The sequence below is a fragment of the Lathamus discolor genome, chromosome 12 (assembly GCF_037157495.1).
Source record: "Lathamus discolor isolate bLatDis1 chromosome 12, bLatDis1.hap1, whole genome shotgun sequence".
NCBI classification, from domain to species: Eukaryota; Metazoa; Chordata; class Aves; order Psittaciformes; family Psittacidae; genus Lathamus; species Lathamus discolor.
In genome coordinates this window covers 7,406,450-7,422,967 of record NC_088895.1, presented here as the reverse complement: position 1 = coordinate 7,422,967, position 16,518 = coordinate 7,406,450, and the positions used below count along the sequence as shown (strand labels likewise).

General features: G+C 43.4%; 1 protein-coding gene across 3 annotated transcripts; it reads right to left on the bottom strand.

Moving 5' to 3' along the window:
* Window positions 1-3,350: 3,350 nt before the first annotated feature.
* Window positions 3,351-13,446, bottom strand: PGAM5 (PGAM family member 5, mitochondrial serine/threonine protein phosphatase). 3 transcript variants are annotated; one of them, XR_010615696.1, is made up of 7 exons: window positions 13,104-13,446; window positions 9,232-9,410; window positions 7,750-7,875; window positions 7,169-7,257; window positions 6,824-6,957; window positions 5,642-5,741; window positions 4,987-5,073 (listed from the first exon to the last, which is right to left on the bottom strand). XR_010615696.1 is itself a non-coding variant. In XM_065693207.1 (6 exons), exons 1-6 carry the CDS (start codon window positions 13,385-13,387, stop codon window positions 4,923-4,925), a joined length of 963 nt encoding a protein of 320 aa, XP_065549279.1. In that variant the 5' UTR covers window positions 13,388-13,446; the 3' UTR covers window positions 3,351-4,922. The 3 variants fall into 3 exon arrangements, 2 of the variants coding, with proteins under 2 accessions (XP_065549279.1, XP_065549280.1); XM_065693207.1 differs by lacking the exon at window positions 5,642-5,741 and having other exon boundaries at window positions 3,351-5,073; XM_065693208.1 differs by lacking the exon at window positions 5,642-5,741 and having other exon boundaries at window positions 3,351-5,073; window positions 6,824-6,954.
* Window positions 13,447-16,518: the final 3,072 nt, after the last annotated feature.

The following is a 16,518-nucleotide window of genomic DNA, read 5'->3' as shown; positions in this document are numbered from 1 at the left end:
CTTGGCTATTTATTTTTCCTCAATTGAGGACAACTGTATGTTAAAAAAAAAAAAAAAAGAAGAAACTATGTCTTTATGCCATATAGGAGATAGATTACTGGTGATGCGCGAGTAGTGACAGTGCAGTTGTCCAGTAGCTGTGAATTAACCCTTGTTGCCAGTGAAGCAGTGCCCAAACCTTCACCTAGAAATGAACCCATCAGCCCTTAGCTGCAGAGCTGCTGCTGGGCTGGACTGGGAGAGGCACAGCCCCAGTGAACACACATCACAGGAAAGCAAAGTGAGGGCGAGAAGTAAAACGTTCTTCCACTTGCAGGGGGATGATCAAAGAGAAGAGCCTAAAGCAAAGCCTGAGTAACGAAATGACAACGTTCCAGTGCTGAGTAGGGGCGTGAAACCCTGTGCATGAACTGACAGTGAGTGTTCACAGCCAGGGGTTTGGTCTGGACAGTTGGACACACACACACACACACACACACACACACTTACATAGATGGTGTAGCTATGCACAACTTTATGCAGAAAAGTCTTTGCTTGTTCTGAAGCTGTTAAAACCACCATGATACACCATGTGCTTTGTCAGCAGGGCACTAGAGATCACTGGTATGCCTTTACATCTTAGCTTGAAGATTAGAAAAATAAATAAAGATTAGCTGTTTTTTTCCCACAGAAGCTTCTACCATTAGCAGATTTTGATAGCTGTTACAGAAAAGCACATCAGCAATAATTACAGCAAATTTACCAGCAAGACACCGTAATGGTCTAGTTTGTCCTCTCTTGGGGTGATGGCCAGTGGCCCGTAACTTACTTCCCAACTGTAAAGAGAAATAGGAATAAGGACTAAAAATATTTTTATTGAAATCTAAGCTTTTAGGATGTCTCTGGGCTTGCTGTGGTGATCAGTTTTTGTTACAGCAGTCAATAATTCTATTCTTTAGCCTTCTATCAGACTGGCTGCGACAGTGCGGTGCCAAGACTGACAAATGCTTTTCGAAACTGAAGACAATATCCATTATCATCAGGTTTAATGGTTGTAAAGGTTGCTTTGAAACAGAAAGCTCTAGGTGGTGACAGCTGAAGAAAAAAAGAAACCCTATTGTTACAATTTAAATCTGATCAGAAAATTGAAGTCTGCAAAGGCAGTGCTCGTCAAAAGGGAAGGGTTTGGAGTCACTGGTGCCACACAGTAAGTGATGGGAGGCCTTGGGCAGCTGTAAGCCAAGGATAGTGCTGAAGAGACAGAATGGGGCAGCACAGAGGGGCTGAGCCCCAACCACCCCAAGGCTGAGGCTGGACATGAGGATGTGAGTCTGGAGCTCAGGCAGTGCGATGCTGGTGCAAACGCTGCCGTGTGGACACAAGGGCACACCCGGCAGGAGGGTCCTGATTTGGTACAGACCTAAAGAACTGCACTTAACACTCCTGCAAGCTTAATAGTGCCTTTTGTAACATATTTTTTTAATTACACTTTTGTTCTTTTAGAAGTTAAAAGTGGCATCCACTTACTATGGGCACGTAAAATAAGATTTTCTTCTGGGCGTTCTGAACAGAACATGTTTTAATGTCTCTCAGTTGGATTATTTGGTGCGACAGCTCTCCAGTGGGGGAGAGCATTCCTCTTAGAAATTATTCTTTAAAAGATTTTTAAAAGCTCTTTATAATGCATCAAGCCTATTTCCAATGAGCTGGGCATTAGAAAGAGCTACTTGACACAGCTGCCTGTTGGTCAGTGAGATGCCCTGCCCTACATGGAACTAGGGTGGGAGGGGTGTGTGGGATGTCGTTTTTTAAGAGACATTTTAAAACCCCACAGCCGTATGCTGCTGCACTACCAGGGACATTAACTGACTCTTTCCCCAGGGTTCTTTTCAGTCTGGTTTCTCACCGCAGTAGGCTCTGTGGTCACAGACAACTTCTATAGGTCACAAATAACTTCGGCAGGTCACAAATTCCTACTGCTTTTGGGAATTTTATTTTTAACAATTTAATGGAAATGATGTTTCTGTTATTCTGGAGAAATGATGCAATTGCCTGATCCCCTGTTAAAGCCAAATTCCTGGGGTGAGGGGCCACAACTGCTGTCATCCACCCTGCCCCTTCTCCAGTCGTTGCCCTTTTGACAAGCTGGTTACAGAGAGGGATATGAACACTTGTACTTCTCCCCTTTTACCTGTATTATGTTTTGATTTTTGTACTATTTAAATGTATATTACTGGTATGTACATGTAGGCAGACACCACCCCTTCCCACCTTTCACTTTGTAATTTTGTTCTGGTTTGGTCAAGAGAGTATTTTTTTTACCTGTCTTACTAATGTGCATTAGTCCAGTTGTACTGCATCTTCTGAGGTCATTTTTCTAACAACACCTACTTCAGCTATTAAAATAAATAAATAGCCATCGATGTAGCAATTTGCTTATTCATGATTGTGCTCTTCCAAGCTGACCCTGTGGCAACACTTTAAATCACATTGATAGTGCTTAAGTTGTGTTTTCTTGGCCAAAAATTCACTTCCAAAGGTGCAAAACCTTAGTTGTGGGTTTTGGTTTTTAATGAGCCAAATGTCGTATTAAAAAGTTACCCCACTTTCTATTAGGAAATAAACAAGTAGCTACACCCATCATGCTGTGTTTAGTGTGGGGCGCGGTGCAAGCAGCTGGGCTGATACCACGAGCAGTCATTACTTGGTACTTGCACAACTACATGCGTTGTCTGGGTGTGTGCACAGCACCATAGGATTATGCCACTGAAAACTCAAATAGTCTTAAACTGTTTAAGAGACAGGAAGTCAGAATACTGTGAAAATTACGTTCTTCATTTTACATTTCATACTTCCCTTCTCCCCTCGGCTTTAAGTGCCACTGAAGATACTGACTTCTGTACCTGCGCAACGAGGTGGTGGGTGGCCTCTGGCTGTCTGCAGGAACCTGTTACTGGGGTGTGGAAGGGCAGTGTACACACACACAAATAAAACTGCACAGAATATTCCACTTACTTGCTCATGTCACTGCTCCTGTTCCACCTAGTGGGAAGGGACACAGCCCTGTCACTCCCAAGGTGCCAACATCCAAAGGGCCAGCTATGCAGCCCCCTCTGTAAATGGCAGTGCTTGCACATGTGCTTCTGGGCGTGATGATCATTACCTCTAACAGAGAGGTAATGAGACAGAGCTAAGCTATATTTCAGCTATTTGGAGTTAAAAGGACAAAGCTGGTAATTAATGTTGTTCCCCCAGGCAATGTGGGATGCAAAGGCTGCTCCCCTGGCAGGAACACAAGTCCCTGTGAAGCACTCCAGCCATGCGTTCTACCCAGTTTACAGTCACTCAGCTTCAACTGAAGAGACAAGAAAGACAGACCAGTTATTTTATTCAAAACTTTTAAAAAGTTAATAGACAAAAACTGATAAATTACTCTCACTGCATCAATGAGAGATGTCATGATGGTTTCCTCTTGCCCCCACAATTCGCATTACTCAACTATCATGCTTTGTTCCCTACTAGCCCCCATTTCTTTGAACTCGTACTACTGGATCAAACAAGCCATTAAACCACATCTTGCTCGGTCATGCTGGGATGATGCATCATACAGCTCTGACAGGAGCAAGTGTAGGGTCTCAACATGCTTGGCGACAAGAGAACCTGTCAAACAAGTTACTTGGGTTTGCTGTCCTGTAGCATGTGCACTGGCAGCAAGGCAGACTATGCATATGGTGAATTTGACATTCCGGATATTGAGAAGTGAGACAAGTTACTGCACTGGTTCAGGTGCCCAACGAACATTCTCAAGTTGAAACCCTTCTGAGCTCCCCCCCCAAAAACAAAACCCAGTTCTCAGCCACCTGCGCATTCCCCAGAACAAGCCCAGCAGGGTCAGAACGAAGGAGCCACTTGGAGCATTCTGTCTACATGACATACTTGGCCTAGACAAGCCAGCCCACAGCTAGTCACTGTTGTGGCACCAGCAGTCTGCTCCAGTACTGCTGAACCTCTGCCCTGAGCTATCACCACCACATGACCTCAGTGGTGGGATGTCTCTATTCTGAAAGCCAGGGATCAAAAAATGACACTCAGTGGGTGAAAGCACTAAAAAACTGTGTCAGTACCAGAAGCACTTTCAGAAAAGTTGCTGCTTTCCTTTCCTTCCATCTCACTGCTATAGACTCATCCCTACACCCTTGTACAGACCACGTTTTAGTTAAAGGCTTTATGACATTGAAAGACATTGTTTTGAGTAGCCAAAGTACTTCCTGAGGATGCAGGAACACTTAATTTAAGCAGCAGTTAATTCTAGCACCACAGGTCTGAGGCAAATAATAGGTTTTTATCCTCTTTGCTTTATGCTTGCAGCCTCCAGGCACAGTTTTACATGAGCTTGTTGGGGGCAGAGGGGAACAATGACACAAAAAAACATAACATACATCCTCAAACACTTACAAAACCTGATGCCTTATCCCTTTGAACAGCAGAATACCCTGTTTGTCACCTCTCCTGCAGGAGCTGAAACAAGCTGGCTCACCCAAATTTCAGTAATACAAGGCTGATCTTCCAGTTCCCACACCCACTGCTTTCCTACGAAAAATACCCACAGGAGAAAGCTGCTTTGGTTATAGAAAGTCACGATGGGGTGGGAGGAAGTCAGTGCTCCTGGAACTACTGAGCAGACATTCAATCTGTATTCCACAGCTCAGCTTTGAGGTCTGGGGAATACTTGAGGACTGGAGAGCTCCAGGCTTACAGATATACCTTCTTTTCTGGACTGGAAGGCAGGTACGAATATGTATAAAGGAGGCAAAGGCCTTAAGGACATTTTAAGACAGCATCACACCCCAACATAACAGATCAAAACCTAGTGGTACGGCAGCTGAATGTACTAGTGCAAAGAGGCTAGAGGCTGCTCCTGGAGAGCCATCGGTTCTGCACATTCAGGTGCGAGTGATTTTATCTGGAGGCATGAAACCTGTGTCACCCAGTGTTCGAAGTGCCACTCTTCCATTCGGACGTATCACCAAGTGAGTTATGCTGCCGTTGTTAAGAGACATTCGCAGCCAGCCTTCTGGGGGGAACTGCAATGCTCTGTTACAAAACGAATAAAAAACAACGTATTATTCATTCATAAACAGTTACGTTAACGTGCCCTCACAGCATCCACAGCCAGCCTTGGACAAGGTATTTTTCTTATGTGATTGCTGGGAGAATGCAGCACTGAGAACTGGGCCAGTGCCAGCAACACACTCACACAAGCAGAGTCCAGCAGATGGGTGTGATTACTGTAGACAGGATTAATTCAAATGGACAGAAGGCAGCAGCAATAATGCAGTCAGGTTGCTGGGAGCGCTCTGAGCCACTTCATAACAAGCAGATAGATGGGATTGGTTCAAGCTGGTCACTTGGCCAGCGGAGAATCACAGAACCCTGTGCAGTTCAGGATGGAGTAGAGGAATGCCTCCTCCACAGACCAAAGATAAACAGCACACTCTCACACACTTTTTTAGCCTTATCAAACACAGATAGTACGTAACAGCCAAAAAGAGTTAGTGAGATAAGGATTCATTCTAATTGCCCACATGTGCACATGGAAGAAATTCACCAGAACTACCTTCCATCAGCTATACTGCTCCCCAGAAGTGGCAAGAAAAGTTACCTTGTGCTTTTTGTACAAATACAGTACCACAGCTAGTCTCCAGCTATTCTACAATTCCTAACTGAACAGCCTCAGGACTTCAATCAATTGTAGTAAGCAGCTGGAAAAAAAACACGTTGTCTCAAACATGGTTTGCCTCAGACACTGATAAATAATTTGGTTTTGGCTCTTGTGACAGTCTTGTAGAAAAACTAAGAATTTAAGTAACAGCTACAATCTATTGTGCTATCAGATAGCCTGAAATAACAGGCACAAAATAGAAGTTGAAGAGAGAAGAAACAGCAAAGAGAAAAAGTACTTCTGAAAGCACCCAGGTAGCAGCAAGACAATCTTTTTTTGGCACAGGAAAGAATATTCTGTTTACCTGATCAATAATTTTAAGTACAGCAATTTTGAAAAGCTCTAAAGCAGTCCACAGAGCAGACAGGCTAGCATTTAACCAACTCAGCAAAACAGAGCTAACTGAAATTGTTGTAGGTATTGATCAGATTAAAGTTTAATCACACCTGTCCTGCTCAAGAAAAATTATCTTACAGACAGTGCTTTGCTGATAGGGAAGAAGAATAGAACAGACTCAGCTGACTGGATACAGAGACAGGCAAAGCTCCAGAACTGTCTTCCCCTTCATGAACAACCTTGATGTTAGTGGGAAGACTCACTCTCGCTCTAATCCAATACTGGATGTTACTGCAAAACCACACTAATGCAATTTTAACGTAATACAAAAATTTCCATTAGTAAATAATTCTCAAAACTAAATGAATCTTTCATTATGTAAGATCAAATCTCATCACCTGAAGAAGAGGCAAACAGTCATGCTCTACTTGCTGTCTTTTCCAACAGTCCACACAGGCACTGTCCTTAGTTTTATGGGAAGCAGAGCCATATGGTATTAAAGAGACTATCTGGGTGTACAGAAAGGGTTTGAGTCTCACCAATTCAGTCATTTCGCTTCAGAATTAGAATGAAAGTGTTTTAATTTTCAACCATGTCCTGTATCTGCAAATGAATCCTGTGATGAAGTTGCAGAAGCAGCAGCTCACAATGCAGTCACTTATCTCCAACCTCTTCAAACAAGCCAAATCAAAAAACACATCCCCGAGCTCTGCATAGCCATACACCACTAATTCAGTAGAACCATGAGCTTTTAAAGAGCAGAGGAACACTCAATGCAGCACGTACCTGCACACGATATAGCGGATCACGTTGGCATGGCAGACAAAGATCTCGTAGCTGTCCTCTTCCTGCTTTACGTCAGCTCTATGAATGAAGTTTCGAAAAGCTGCCTCAATTCGAGCTCCATCTTCATAATACTGCTAATAGCACAGAGGTCAGAATTAAGGATTTTAAATTATTTTACTGTTCTCTACACTTACTGGGGAGGAGAAAAGTATGCAGTTATCTAAGGTCTGTGATGAAAAGCATCAGCTCAGACTCTGTACCTCATCTCTACTGTCAATATAAAGTCTATTAAAAAAAAACCCAACAAAACAGAACAAGTACAGAGAAGAAAAAGTAAAAAGTTACCACAGCTTCTGGTTTCCAGTGAGAGACTGGAGGGTCTGGCTCTATAGGTGCTCCCTCTCTCAGCAGATCAGTACTAACTTTTTTGACTCCTGAAATATTAAATGCACATTCAGAAAGCAGTTGTTACTCCACATCCCACTGCAAACAGGCCCACAACTCTACAATCAATGCATTTCTCATATTCTTTCTTCCTCTCCATCCTAAAAATCATCTTAGTCTACATGGTTCCTCCTAAAGAGTGTGAATCTCTCCAACACAACTGGTTTGTCATCAACAAGACTTAAGTTTATTCCAACTGAGAACAGCCAAACCAGCTTGGCACAGCAAACTGAGTCTTCCCAGTCTGCTGCATTTTGCAGAACTGCACTTGCAAGAATGTTAATCTAAAGCTGTGTGTCAGTTAATGCTTACTGCTAATTGGAGATAAGCAGAATTAGGGTTGTTACTTTCTTTATAAACACAGACATTCACACAGGGCTGGAAGTCGACTAAACATCTCAACCTTAAGGACAAGCTCAGAATGCTACTGGAGGTACTTGTAAGGATCAGGAGACAATGAAAAATCAAGGGAAGTCACTTACCTGGGAGATGCTTGCTTATAATTTCAGTTGTCTCAGTTGCTCTAGTCATGGAGGAGTGGATAATCTGATCAAATTTTATTCCCAAGCTTGCCAGCCTTTTTCCAGTAAGCTCGGCCTGCTCTCGACCTTAAAAATTATATTCATCATACAAATCGGTAACACTCAAGTAAGTGCCCCACACAAACTACCAAAAGAGTTGTCCAGTAGACATCAAAGGCCTCCATTTCTGTCAAGTTTTTTCTTTTCAAAAAGTAACTGGAAAGCATTTTTACCAGAGGCACCACTTATTCCTATTCAAGCCTATCAAGCTGGACAATTTCAAGTCATATTTCATCAGCAGGAAAAAATCAGCTGCTTTGGGTTTTTTTTAATAACACAAACAAAATTACTCAGAGACTTTCACTAAAGTATTCAATCCTTGTCAGCTCCATCCCAAGGGAGCCACTTCCAATAAAAGGTAGTGCTGACCCAAGCCATCTGCTATGTTTGGGGAGCACAGAAGATGAGACTGACAAACAGACGCACTCAGACCTGACAGTGCATTTTTCATAAAGGCAACACCAGCTCCCAGCACTCAAGAACAGCACTTGCACAACACCAAGGAAGGCTTTATTCCATCTTCCACATCGGTAGGTGGAAAGATAACAGTTGAAGTAATTCACCCAAGGCACAGGGTAGACAGGACTAAGATTATACCTTGTTACCAGTTTAAGACAGGACCTTAGTCCTGAAATTAGCATTTCACTCCCGTTTACACACTGGTGATAACGATTTACAGGGAAAAAAAGTGTTTATACTAAACATTTGGCCCCAGACTTCCACAACCTCAAGCAGCACTGCACAATAATAGTTCTTCCCCCTCAAAACACTGCTGGCATACACGTGGTCAAGAAAGTGTCCACTGTCACAGATCAATGAATTCAGACAGGCGGAGGTTATCCTCATTTCTCATTGCTGATAAGCAAAATTCCCAGAAATAGTGCTTAGGAGCAAAAGTGAGAGGTATTTAATCATAAATACTCCAATGGAAAGTAAGGGGTAATTATTATTTTTTTTTTAATTAATAAAAAATCAGCAAATTAACTAACAGAAACACAAGCCACCCTTTAAGAGAAATCTATCCCAAAGTCAGCAATGGAGCTAAGTTTAAAAGCCTTGGCCCTGGGGAATTATGCCAGCTGGTATGAAAATCTGCTCAAACAATCTCAAGATAATTTGAAATTTCCTTTGTGAAGTTTCTTTACAACTGTGTTTAGAGCTCTGTAAAGTAGGTTTTATGCTTGGATTTAATGGATAAAAAATGAAAAAGACAAACTTATTCATGACATCCTTCTGGCACAAAGGATCCAGAAAGTGGATTAAGGTTTGGCAGTGACACCCAGAACAGAGCTGAGTTACTGACCTGTACTCATCAGGATGGCAGCACATGAAAACCAATATTCATTAAATTCAAAGCATGATGAGCTTCTTAGTTATACATACCAAGTGGTGTCAGAGTTCTGTCTTTATCAGCCCGGCCATCCAAATTATACTGAGAATGACGGATAAGGAATATGTGCCTGGTGGCTTTTGCTTTGAAGTGATTTAAGCGTGAGGAAAGTTCTTCCTCCCCAGTTTCTTCATTTTTCTTTTTGAGGTTGATAAGAGCCAGTGGTTCACGTCTAAACAAACACATTTAAAACACCATTTTTAGATAGGGGATACTAAAAGGCATAGGAATCTTACAGATGGGTAGCACTGCCTTATTTCTAGATATAGCTGAAGTACTAAAATTGACTATTTAGCCATTTGTACCTCAAAACAGATTCAAACCAATGAGCAAGAGCTATAAACGAAAGCGTGCATTAAATCAAAATTGCGTCACAGGCTAAAAGGTGTAACTGACACAGAAATTTGCTGTTTAGTGACAGCCACCTCTCAATTAATTCTTTAACTGAAAGAAATTAAAAAAAAAAAGGGGGGGGGAAGGCAACAGAAAAGCAAACAGATGGTGTACACTAAAACATAGGAAAGCTACAGTCTATCTGGACAGTAAGACGATAAACACTAGCAGAGTTTGCATTTGAATTCCTGTTGATTGGAAAGTTGTTCTTGGGATTTTCATTGATTTGCAGTCACAAGTATAACGGCAGGTTTTTTTTTTACAAGAAAAACTAACCATGAATGATACCCAAGAAGTGTTTCCCATAAAGGAAAGAAACTGTTCTGTATCTAAAACGCCCTGCAGTAACACCTAAAAAATTTGCACTTTATCAATCCCATTTACATCAAATGACTAAACCCCCCTAATAGACTCCAACTTTCTTCAGTGCACATTGAGAATTATTTTGCACCTTAACATAGGTAACATCATTTTTCTCCAGTAACACGACTCTATTTTTCATCTGGGAGTGTTTATTTATCCTTTGATCTTTTTCATCTCTCTCCCCTCATGCCACATTAGTCTTTCTTCCATTTTGTCACACTGCATGTTAATACTTCTTTCTGCATACCATAACCTTCCCCCTTGCACACCACCCAGACAGTTAATCCAGCTCCTGAAGAGGTTACCAGGCAGTGAGGATCTTCTCCTCTCTCCCCAAGTATCACAGATTAGTGCTGCAGCTCTCTCACTGCTGACACCAACACTGCACCATCATCATAAACCCTGCCCATATCGTTCACAGATTAGTCTTCTGGTCCCCTCTCTGCACTGATCCTCTATTACACTAGCATAAATCCTTTTGCTCTGTCTCTCCACCTCAGAGCATAAACCCTTTCCCTTGATCTCATACCTAAAGAACAGCTATATTTATTTAGTTCACACCAGACCTCACTTCCTCCGTTATTATAATTAAACTTGGGGGAGGGGGATATTTTCTATAGGTTTGGGTTTTTTTTAATTAAAGAATATCATTTTTATTAAGCTTGAGACAACGAAATTTGGTCATAGAAAACTGCTGCTTCATGTACATTCTACAGTTCACAGCAAAACCGGCTTTAAAAAGCCCTGCATCCATTTTGCTCTAATAAAGACATGGTTGCTATTAAACAATGAAGTTCAACACATCCCTTAAGCTGTTAACAAAGTTCAAGGCATTAAAAAAGAAATAATAGTCCAATAACAAGAACTTCCATTGCTATTTCATAACATATTTCTTTTCATTCAGTAGAAATTGTATTGCTGGAAGGATATATTAGGAAAAAGGAAAAATGTCTGAAAAAAAAAAATCAACACAGGGATTAATTCATCCTATGGCAGGAACTCACAAAAAGAAATGCCTGAAAGTCCTGCCCTCTCCCCCCCAGCATCTCTAGTTATTTGATGGTAAAATGTGCTTTGAAAAGCAACAGATACTTTAACGAGTCATGAGAAGATAGCCAAGCTTAGCAATATTTTTAGCATAAGCTAGTTTTAGAAAGTTTATGAGCAGGACAACTTATAATACTGCCAAGACTTGATTTAAGTAGGTTCTTTTAGGCCACTGAACCTCAGAAGCTAACAAATGCAGTTTTCTGCATTTCCTTGTAAAAGACATTGCCCAAGATTGCAGGTGGACAGAACTTTGCTAAAAAGCAACGGCAATATCAGCGACCATCTTTACACCTAACTAAAACAAAAGTACCACTTAATCCATGCCAGTGCCCATTTCACCTGTCTTCCAGAAAGCCCTGCATGTCACTGAAACATATCAGTCAGCCTGTTTGAAAACAAGATACTCTCGCTCTTTTGTTTCAAACTTTAAAAGCCATCAGTTAAGAATATTATAATACCTGGTTTTTCGCTCATGACTCGGCTTTGTTAGCCATTTCCTGGCTCCCCAGAAGAAGTGGTGAGATGTTCTTTGTACTTAAAAGCCATTTAACAACTTCACATGTTAAGTGTTCCTGCCAGTATCATCCAAAAATCAAAACAACATTTCCAACCATAGTCAAACCCCATACCACACTGCGTGGTAGACACCAAGTAGAAAACTAAACCTTAATCAATTCAGGAAGTGGAGATGGTGCTATAACTGATGTTGTTGTCACTATCACAACTGCCTGAACAATTATAGCTAGGTAACTCTTAATAGCAGTTACAGATACTGTATTAAATCACCATTCATCATAGTGTGCACACAGTGTAAATGTCACAGATCAGTTTTAGTTTCAGACTCTGAAAGTACTTTAGAATCCTTAAAGAAAATAAACCATTTATCAGAACCAGAAAAGCTGGGATCTGCAGTTAAACAAACAGCTTTAGTACCTCCCTCAGCCTAACTGTGTAACCAGGTAAAGCCTTATTTATTCAAAGTTTTATTTTTATAATCAGAGTGCACACAGCCCTACTTGATTTTGCAGCATCTCAAAAAAAAAAAACCCCAAAAAACCAGGATGGATTATACAATAAAAATCTGCTAGTGCTTAAGTCTGGATTTACTATGATTAAACTGGAGCCTGATATAAGTCTCCCTGGGGAGATAATTCTACCAGACGGAAGCTAAATGAGCCAAAGCTCAATAGAGATATTTGCACACTCTAATTAAAGAATCAGGGAAAAAAACCCAAAACATAGTGAACCCTCGGATGCGTGAATTTCTGATGAAGAACACAACTAAGTCAGGTTCAAAGCAACATTACCTTTTACAAGGATTTAGTATCACTAACTTGCCGTTTCATAGCAGCAGTAGTGGGCCTAAGACATGCCTAACATGTGCAAGCCATTTTCATCTGCAAGGGTGCTGTTATTAAACAGAAATACCTCAGTGCGAACATAAAGCAATACCGAGATGTGGTTAACATCGTGTTAAGAAAAACCAAACAGGCACATCTACACCGTGCTCACACTGATCACAGCCCTAAGGCTTTCTGACCTTGCTGGATGAAAGCACGAGAATCAAGGGATCTGTACGTCTTTGTGGAGAGGAAAATCTCTGACCAGTCTAAAACCGAGCACAGCGAAGGCGCCCTCCCTCCAGAGCGCTCAGGCGCTCCAGAACTGTGAATATTCAAGAACTTCAACTACACCGAACCGCTGATCACCTCAGCTTCCACCTGGAAACGAGTCCCGCGCACCCCTCACTCGGCGCTGGCGGGCTGGGCCAAGAGGGGAGGCCGGGCCAGCGACGCCGGCCTCGGGGCTCCTGGGGCGCGCTGAGGCAGCTCCCGAGGGGGACCCCAGGGCCTCCCCTTTCCCCCGTGCCGTCAGAGGAGCGCCTGCCCCGACCCTGAGCCCGCAGGCACCCGCTCCTCCAACACGGCTCCGACGGGCGGATCTAAGGGCAGCTCTCCCGCGGCGGGGGTTCCTCGCCACAGCCGTCGGCCGGCAGCGTGGTCTCCAGCCAGGCGGAGGTCGGAAGCCCGCCCCATCATCGCAGCCCCGCCGCTCCTACCTGTCCCAGTTGCTGTCCCAGTAGCCGCTGTTAGCGGCCGGTCTCTCGATCCAGCCGGCGGCCGGCGGGCAGGAGGCGGAGGGCGGCAGCAGCAGCAAACCCGGCGGCGCCGCGGCAGCGGGAGGAGCGGCGGAGGCGGGAGGAACGGTGGCGGAGGAGCTCCCCTGCCGCGGGTCGGCATCGCTGCCGCGGCCCGGCTGCTTGCCCACCACCACGGCGGAGAAGAGGACGGAGCCGCCGGCCAGCCCGCAGGCAGCCAGCGCCAAGGCGCGGCGGAACGACATGGTGCGGGCAGCGGGCCGCCTGCCCCCTCCGCCGCCGCGCCGAGCGCAGCGCAGCGCGCCCCGCCCCGGACGGAGCGCGCCGTGGGGCAAGATTCCTCCGCGAAGCTTGAGGTGCTCGGGTGGGGCCTGGGTCCTGGGTTCGCTTCATGGTGGGGCCTCGACGTCGGGGCTGTGCTGCGGTAGCCCTGGTACAGCCTCACTCAGCGGGACCTGGCCCGGAGGAGACGGGTTCTGCTGGGCAGGGAGGTCACCTCCGGCCCTGCCTGGCTTCACCCACGTGGCTCAGGTGTGAGCACTCTCTCACATGAACGGGAGGCTATAGCTTGTATGGGCAAAGTGTGGGTCATCTTCAGTTACTAGTCCAGCACTTACCTACACAGGACTCAGTCGCTTACAATCAGCGCTGGGATCCTGGTGCTGGACACCATTCCCTGGGGTTCGGAGAATGAAGGTGGTCACCATTCAGCTGGGCTCAGTGGGGCTGAGCAGGCTCACACCAGGGCTGGGCATTCCTGTCGCCACCTCAGAGCAGCCTTGTGCCCTCTGTGGCCTGAACACTTCACCAGGAGACTACTTCCAGAAGCAAGTTTAACTCCACCAGCATTGCCTTGTGCAGAAGAAACTATGTAGTCAAACGAACCTTAATGATACCTAGACCAGCAGTGGTACTGTCTGCAACCTCACCACAGAGGCCTTGGGGAAGGAGAAGCTGAAAAGAGATCCTTTTTTTTTCTGAGCCAACAGCCAAAATTCAGCAGTGATTTCTACCTGTTAAGTTCAGCACTTTGCCACTGGTCACAGAAATGCTACTGAACATGGGTCTCAGGATGCTGGCAGCTTTAGCAGATGCCATTATTCAGCCTTCGCATATTTAATCATGCATTCTTACCATTCCCATCCCCCTGTTCAGGCTTTCCATACTCCATTCCCCACACTACAAATGGTGTTACTTGTGTTATTCCATTAATATGCCAGCTGGGTAGACAGTTTCCAACAGCCATGAGTGACTCCAGAAAAACTGCACGTGGAATCTGTTCCCTTACCGAGCACACAGAGATCTGTTCTACTTAGTCATCAAGCTAAGGGGCTCCTTCGTCCTGTGGTTCATACAGCAGAACTACAAGGGCACTGTGCCCGCCCAAACGAAAATGGTCTTTTTGTTACAGAAGTTAAAATCAGCTTTCCAGCTTTCCCAGCCGAGTGTCTTTCCCCTATCCACCACTTTGTGTCTCTGTCTCACACACATGGTGCAGACGAGAAAAAGATCTGATTCTAGTACAAGCCCTTTGGCTCTTGGACAATTTACAGATCAACAGTGGCCCCCAGGGGTCAGACAAGTGAATCTTGTTAATTCAAGTGAATCAAATCATGATTAACACCAAACTAGGTGTCTTTTCCTGTCCATTATCCTTCCTGCCTTTCTTGTTCTCAATATTTAAGGTACTCAACTTTCTGCTTATTTTTATATGTCTTTAAAATTTTAATTTTATTCTTTTTCTTTAGCTTATCTTGGAAGTATTAGCACTTATCCTAGAGGCAGGCATGTGTATTTATACTGTTTATATTCTTTCTTATCCAGAGCCCAGAAGGAAAAAGTTTCTTTTCAAAGCTTCACATCCAGTTCCTCAAAAATAGCAGTTCTTTCCCCCCAGTTCTCAGGCTCCAAGCTTCCTGCAAATGACTTCTACATATTTCCCCCCTATGATGTCTTTTGTATTTTATCCCTTATAATATTCATTCTCCACTCACTGTCCCACTTGTATCCTACCTCTTCCCCTCCAGCCTGCCCTCTAAACTGAATCCCAGTTACTGTATTTGACCTCCAACAACTCAAAAGATGGAAAAAACTGCAGCAGATGTCATTGCTCACTTAGGGACAGGGACAGGCTGAATATGAATGGGACAAATACTACAGTTCCTGATATATCCCTCAGTTGCTTGAACTGAATTCTAAAATCATATGGTTCACTTTGACATTTCAGTGCTATTAAAAGTGCATCAATTGCACAAATAATCTGACATTTGAGGTCAAAATCCCAGTAGAGATACAGGGAAGTGCATGACAGTGCACTAGGCTTCAGTACATCGCTGCGTGACAACTTACACCAGGGCTGAACTCAGCTCACCTCCAGAAAACTTTGAGGCTGTTGTTAAGCAATAAACAAAATTGTTTCTTCAGCAAAAATGCATTGCTGAACATCTGGGCAATCATCTCATTTTGCTATGAAAATGGATAATATTGATTTTTTTCCTCTGTGCTGCAGCTTGGATGTCATTCTCCTGTGATAACACTTTACCATCAGAAATCTCCTGTGTATATGCTCACATTCTGCAATTTATTTTTGCTTGGTTTAGGTACTATTGCACTTATAAAATCTATGTGCAAAAGTCTTTTGAAGTTATCTGAGATTTTACTTAGTCCAAAAATATTCTAATGAGATTTAGTTTACCATTTTGCGAAACTTGCAATTCAATTAGGTTAAAATAAGGCTCTAAAAACACCTTGAAAGTTACCATTAGCCTGAATATACAGTCCTGCATGACATTAATAACTACTTAACTTCTTGCTCCTTGTTTTTTATATGTATTTATATTGCTGCTATTGTAATCCAGTTTTATTGTGTTGTATTTCATCTGTGAGCAGAAAATCCATCTAAAAGGATAACAACCTACTGATGGTATCCGATGGAATTATTCTGTTAGCTAGAACAGTAAATGCCTGTTCTACTGATAGAAGGTGCCCAAGGTTAGGGTGGCCTCTTAACTACACTGTGACTGCAACAGAGCAAAAGAGAAGTCAGAAAGCCAGTACGGGTGGCATAAAAGTCAGTGCAGATGTGGCCTCACAAACAGCGTTTCTTTCCCCTGGCAGGCAGAAAAACCTTATGGCAACAGCAGGAGCAATGGCAGCCCTTGGGGTTAACTTCACTACATGAGGAATATGAAGAACTTCTGTTTTCTGTATGGGACCTGGATCACTACAGCGATGAGTCAGTGTTTGGATGTTTCACCATTAGCTAAGGGGCTGGTCTCTAGCCTGCAGTTGGCAAGCAAAATTTATGAACTTTCAGGCATTATTTTTAAACAAAACAATTAGAGCAATAGAAGGACAATTGAAATGAGGAAAACAT

Bases quoted from the DNA above. Each gene is read 5' to 3' on its own strand.
- PGAM5 (XM_065693207.1), bottom strand. From the start codon at position 13,387: ATGTCGTTCCGCCGCGCCTTGGCGCTGGCTGCCTGCGGGCTGGCCGGC. The intron at 7,876-9,231 runs GTATGTATAACT...ATAATTTTTAAG, and splicing joins CAGAACTCTGACACCACTTG to GTCGAGAGCAGGCCGAGCTT. The intron at 7,258-7,749 runs GTAAGTGACTTC...TTAATATTTCAG, and splicing joins TATAAGCAAGCATCTCCCAG to GAGTCAAAAAAGTTAGTACT.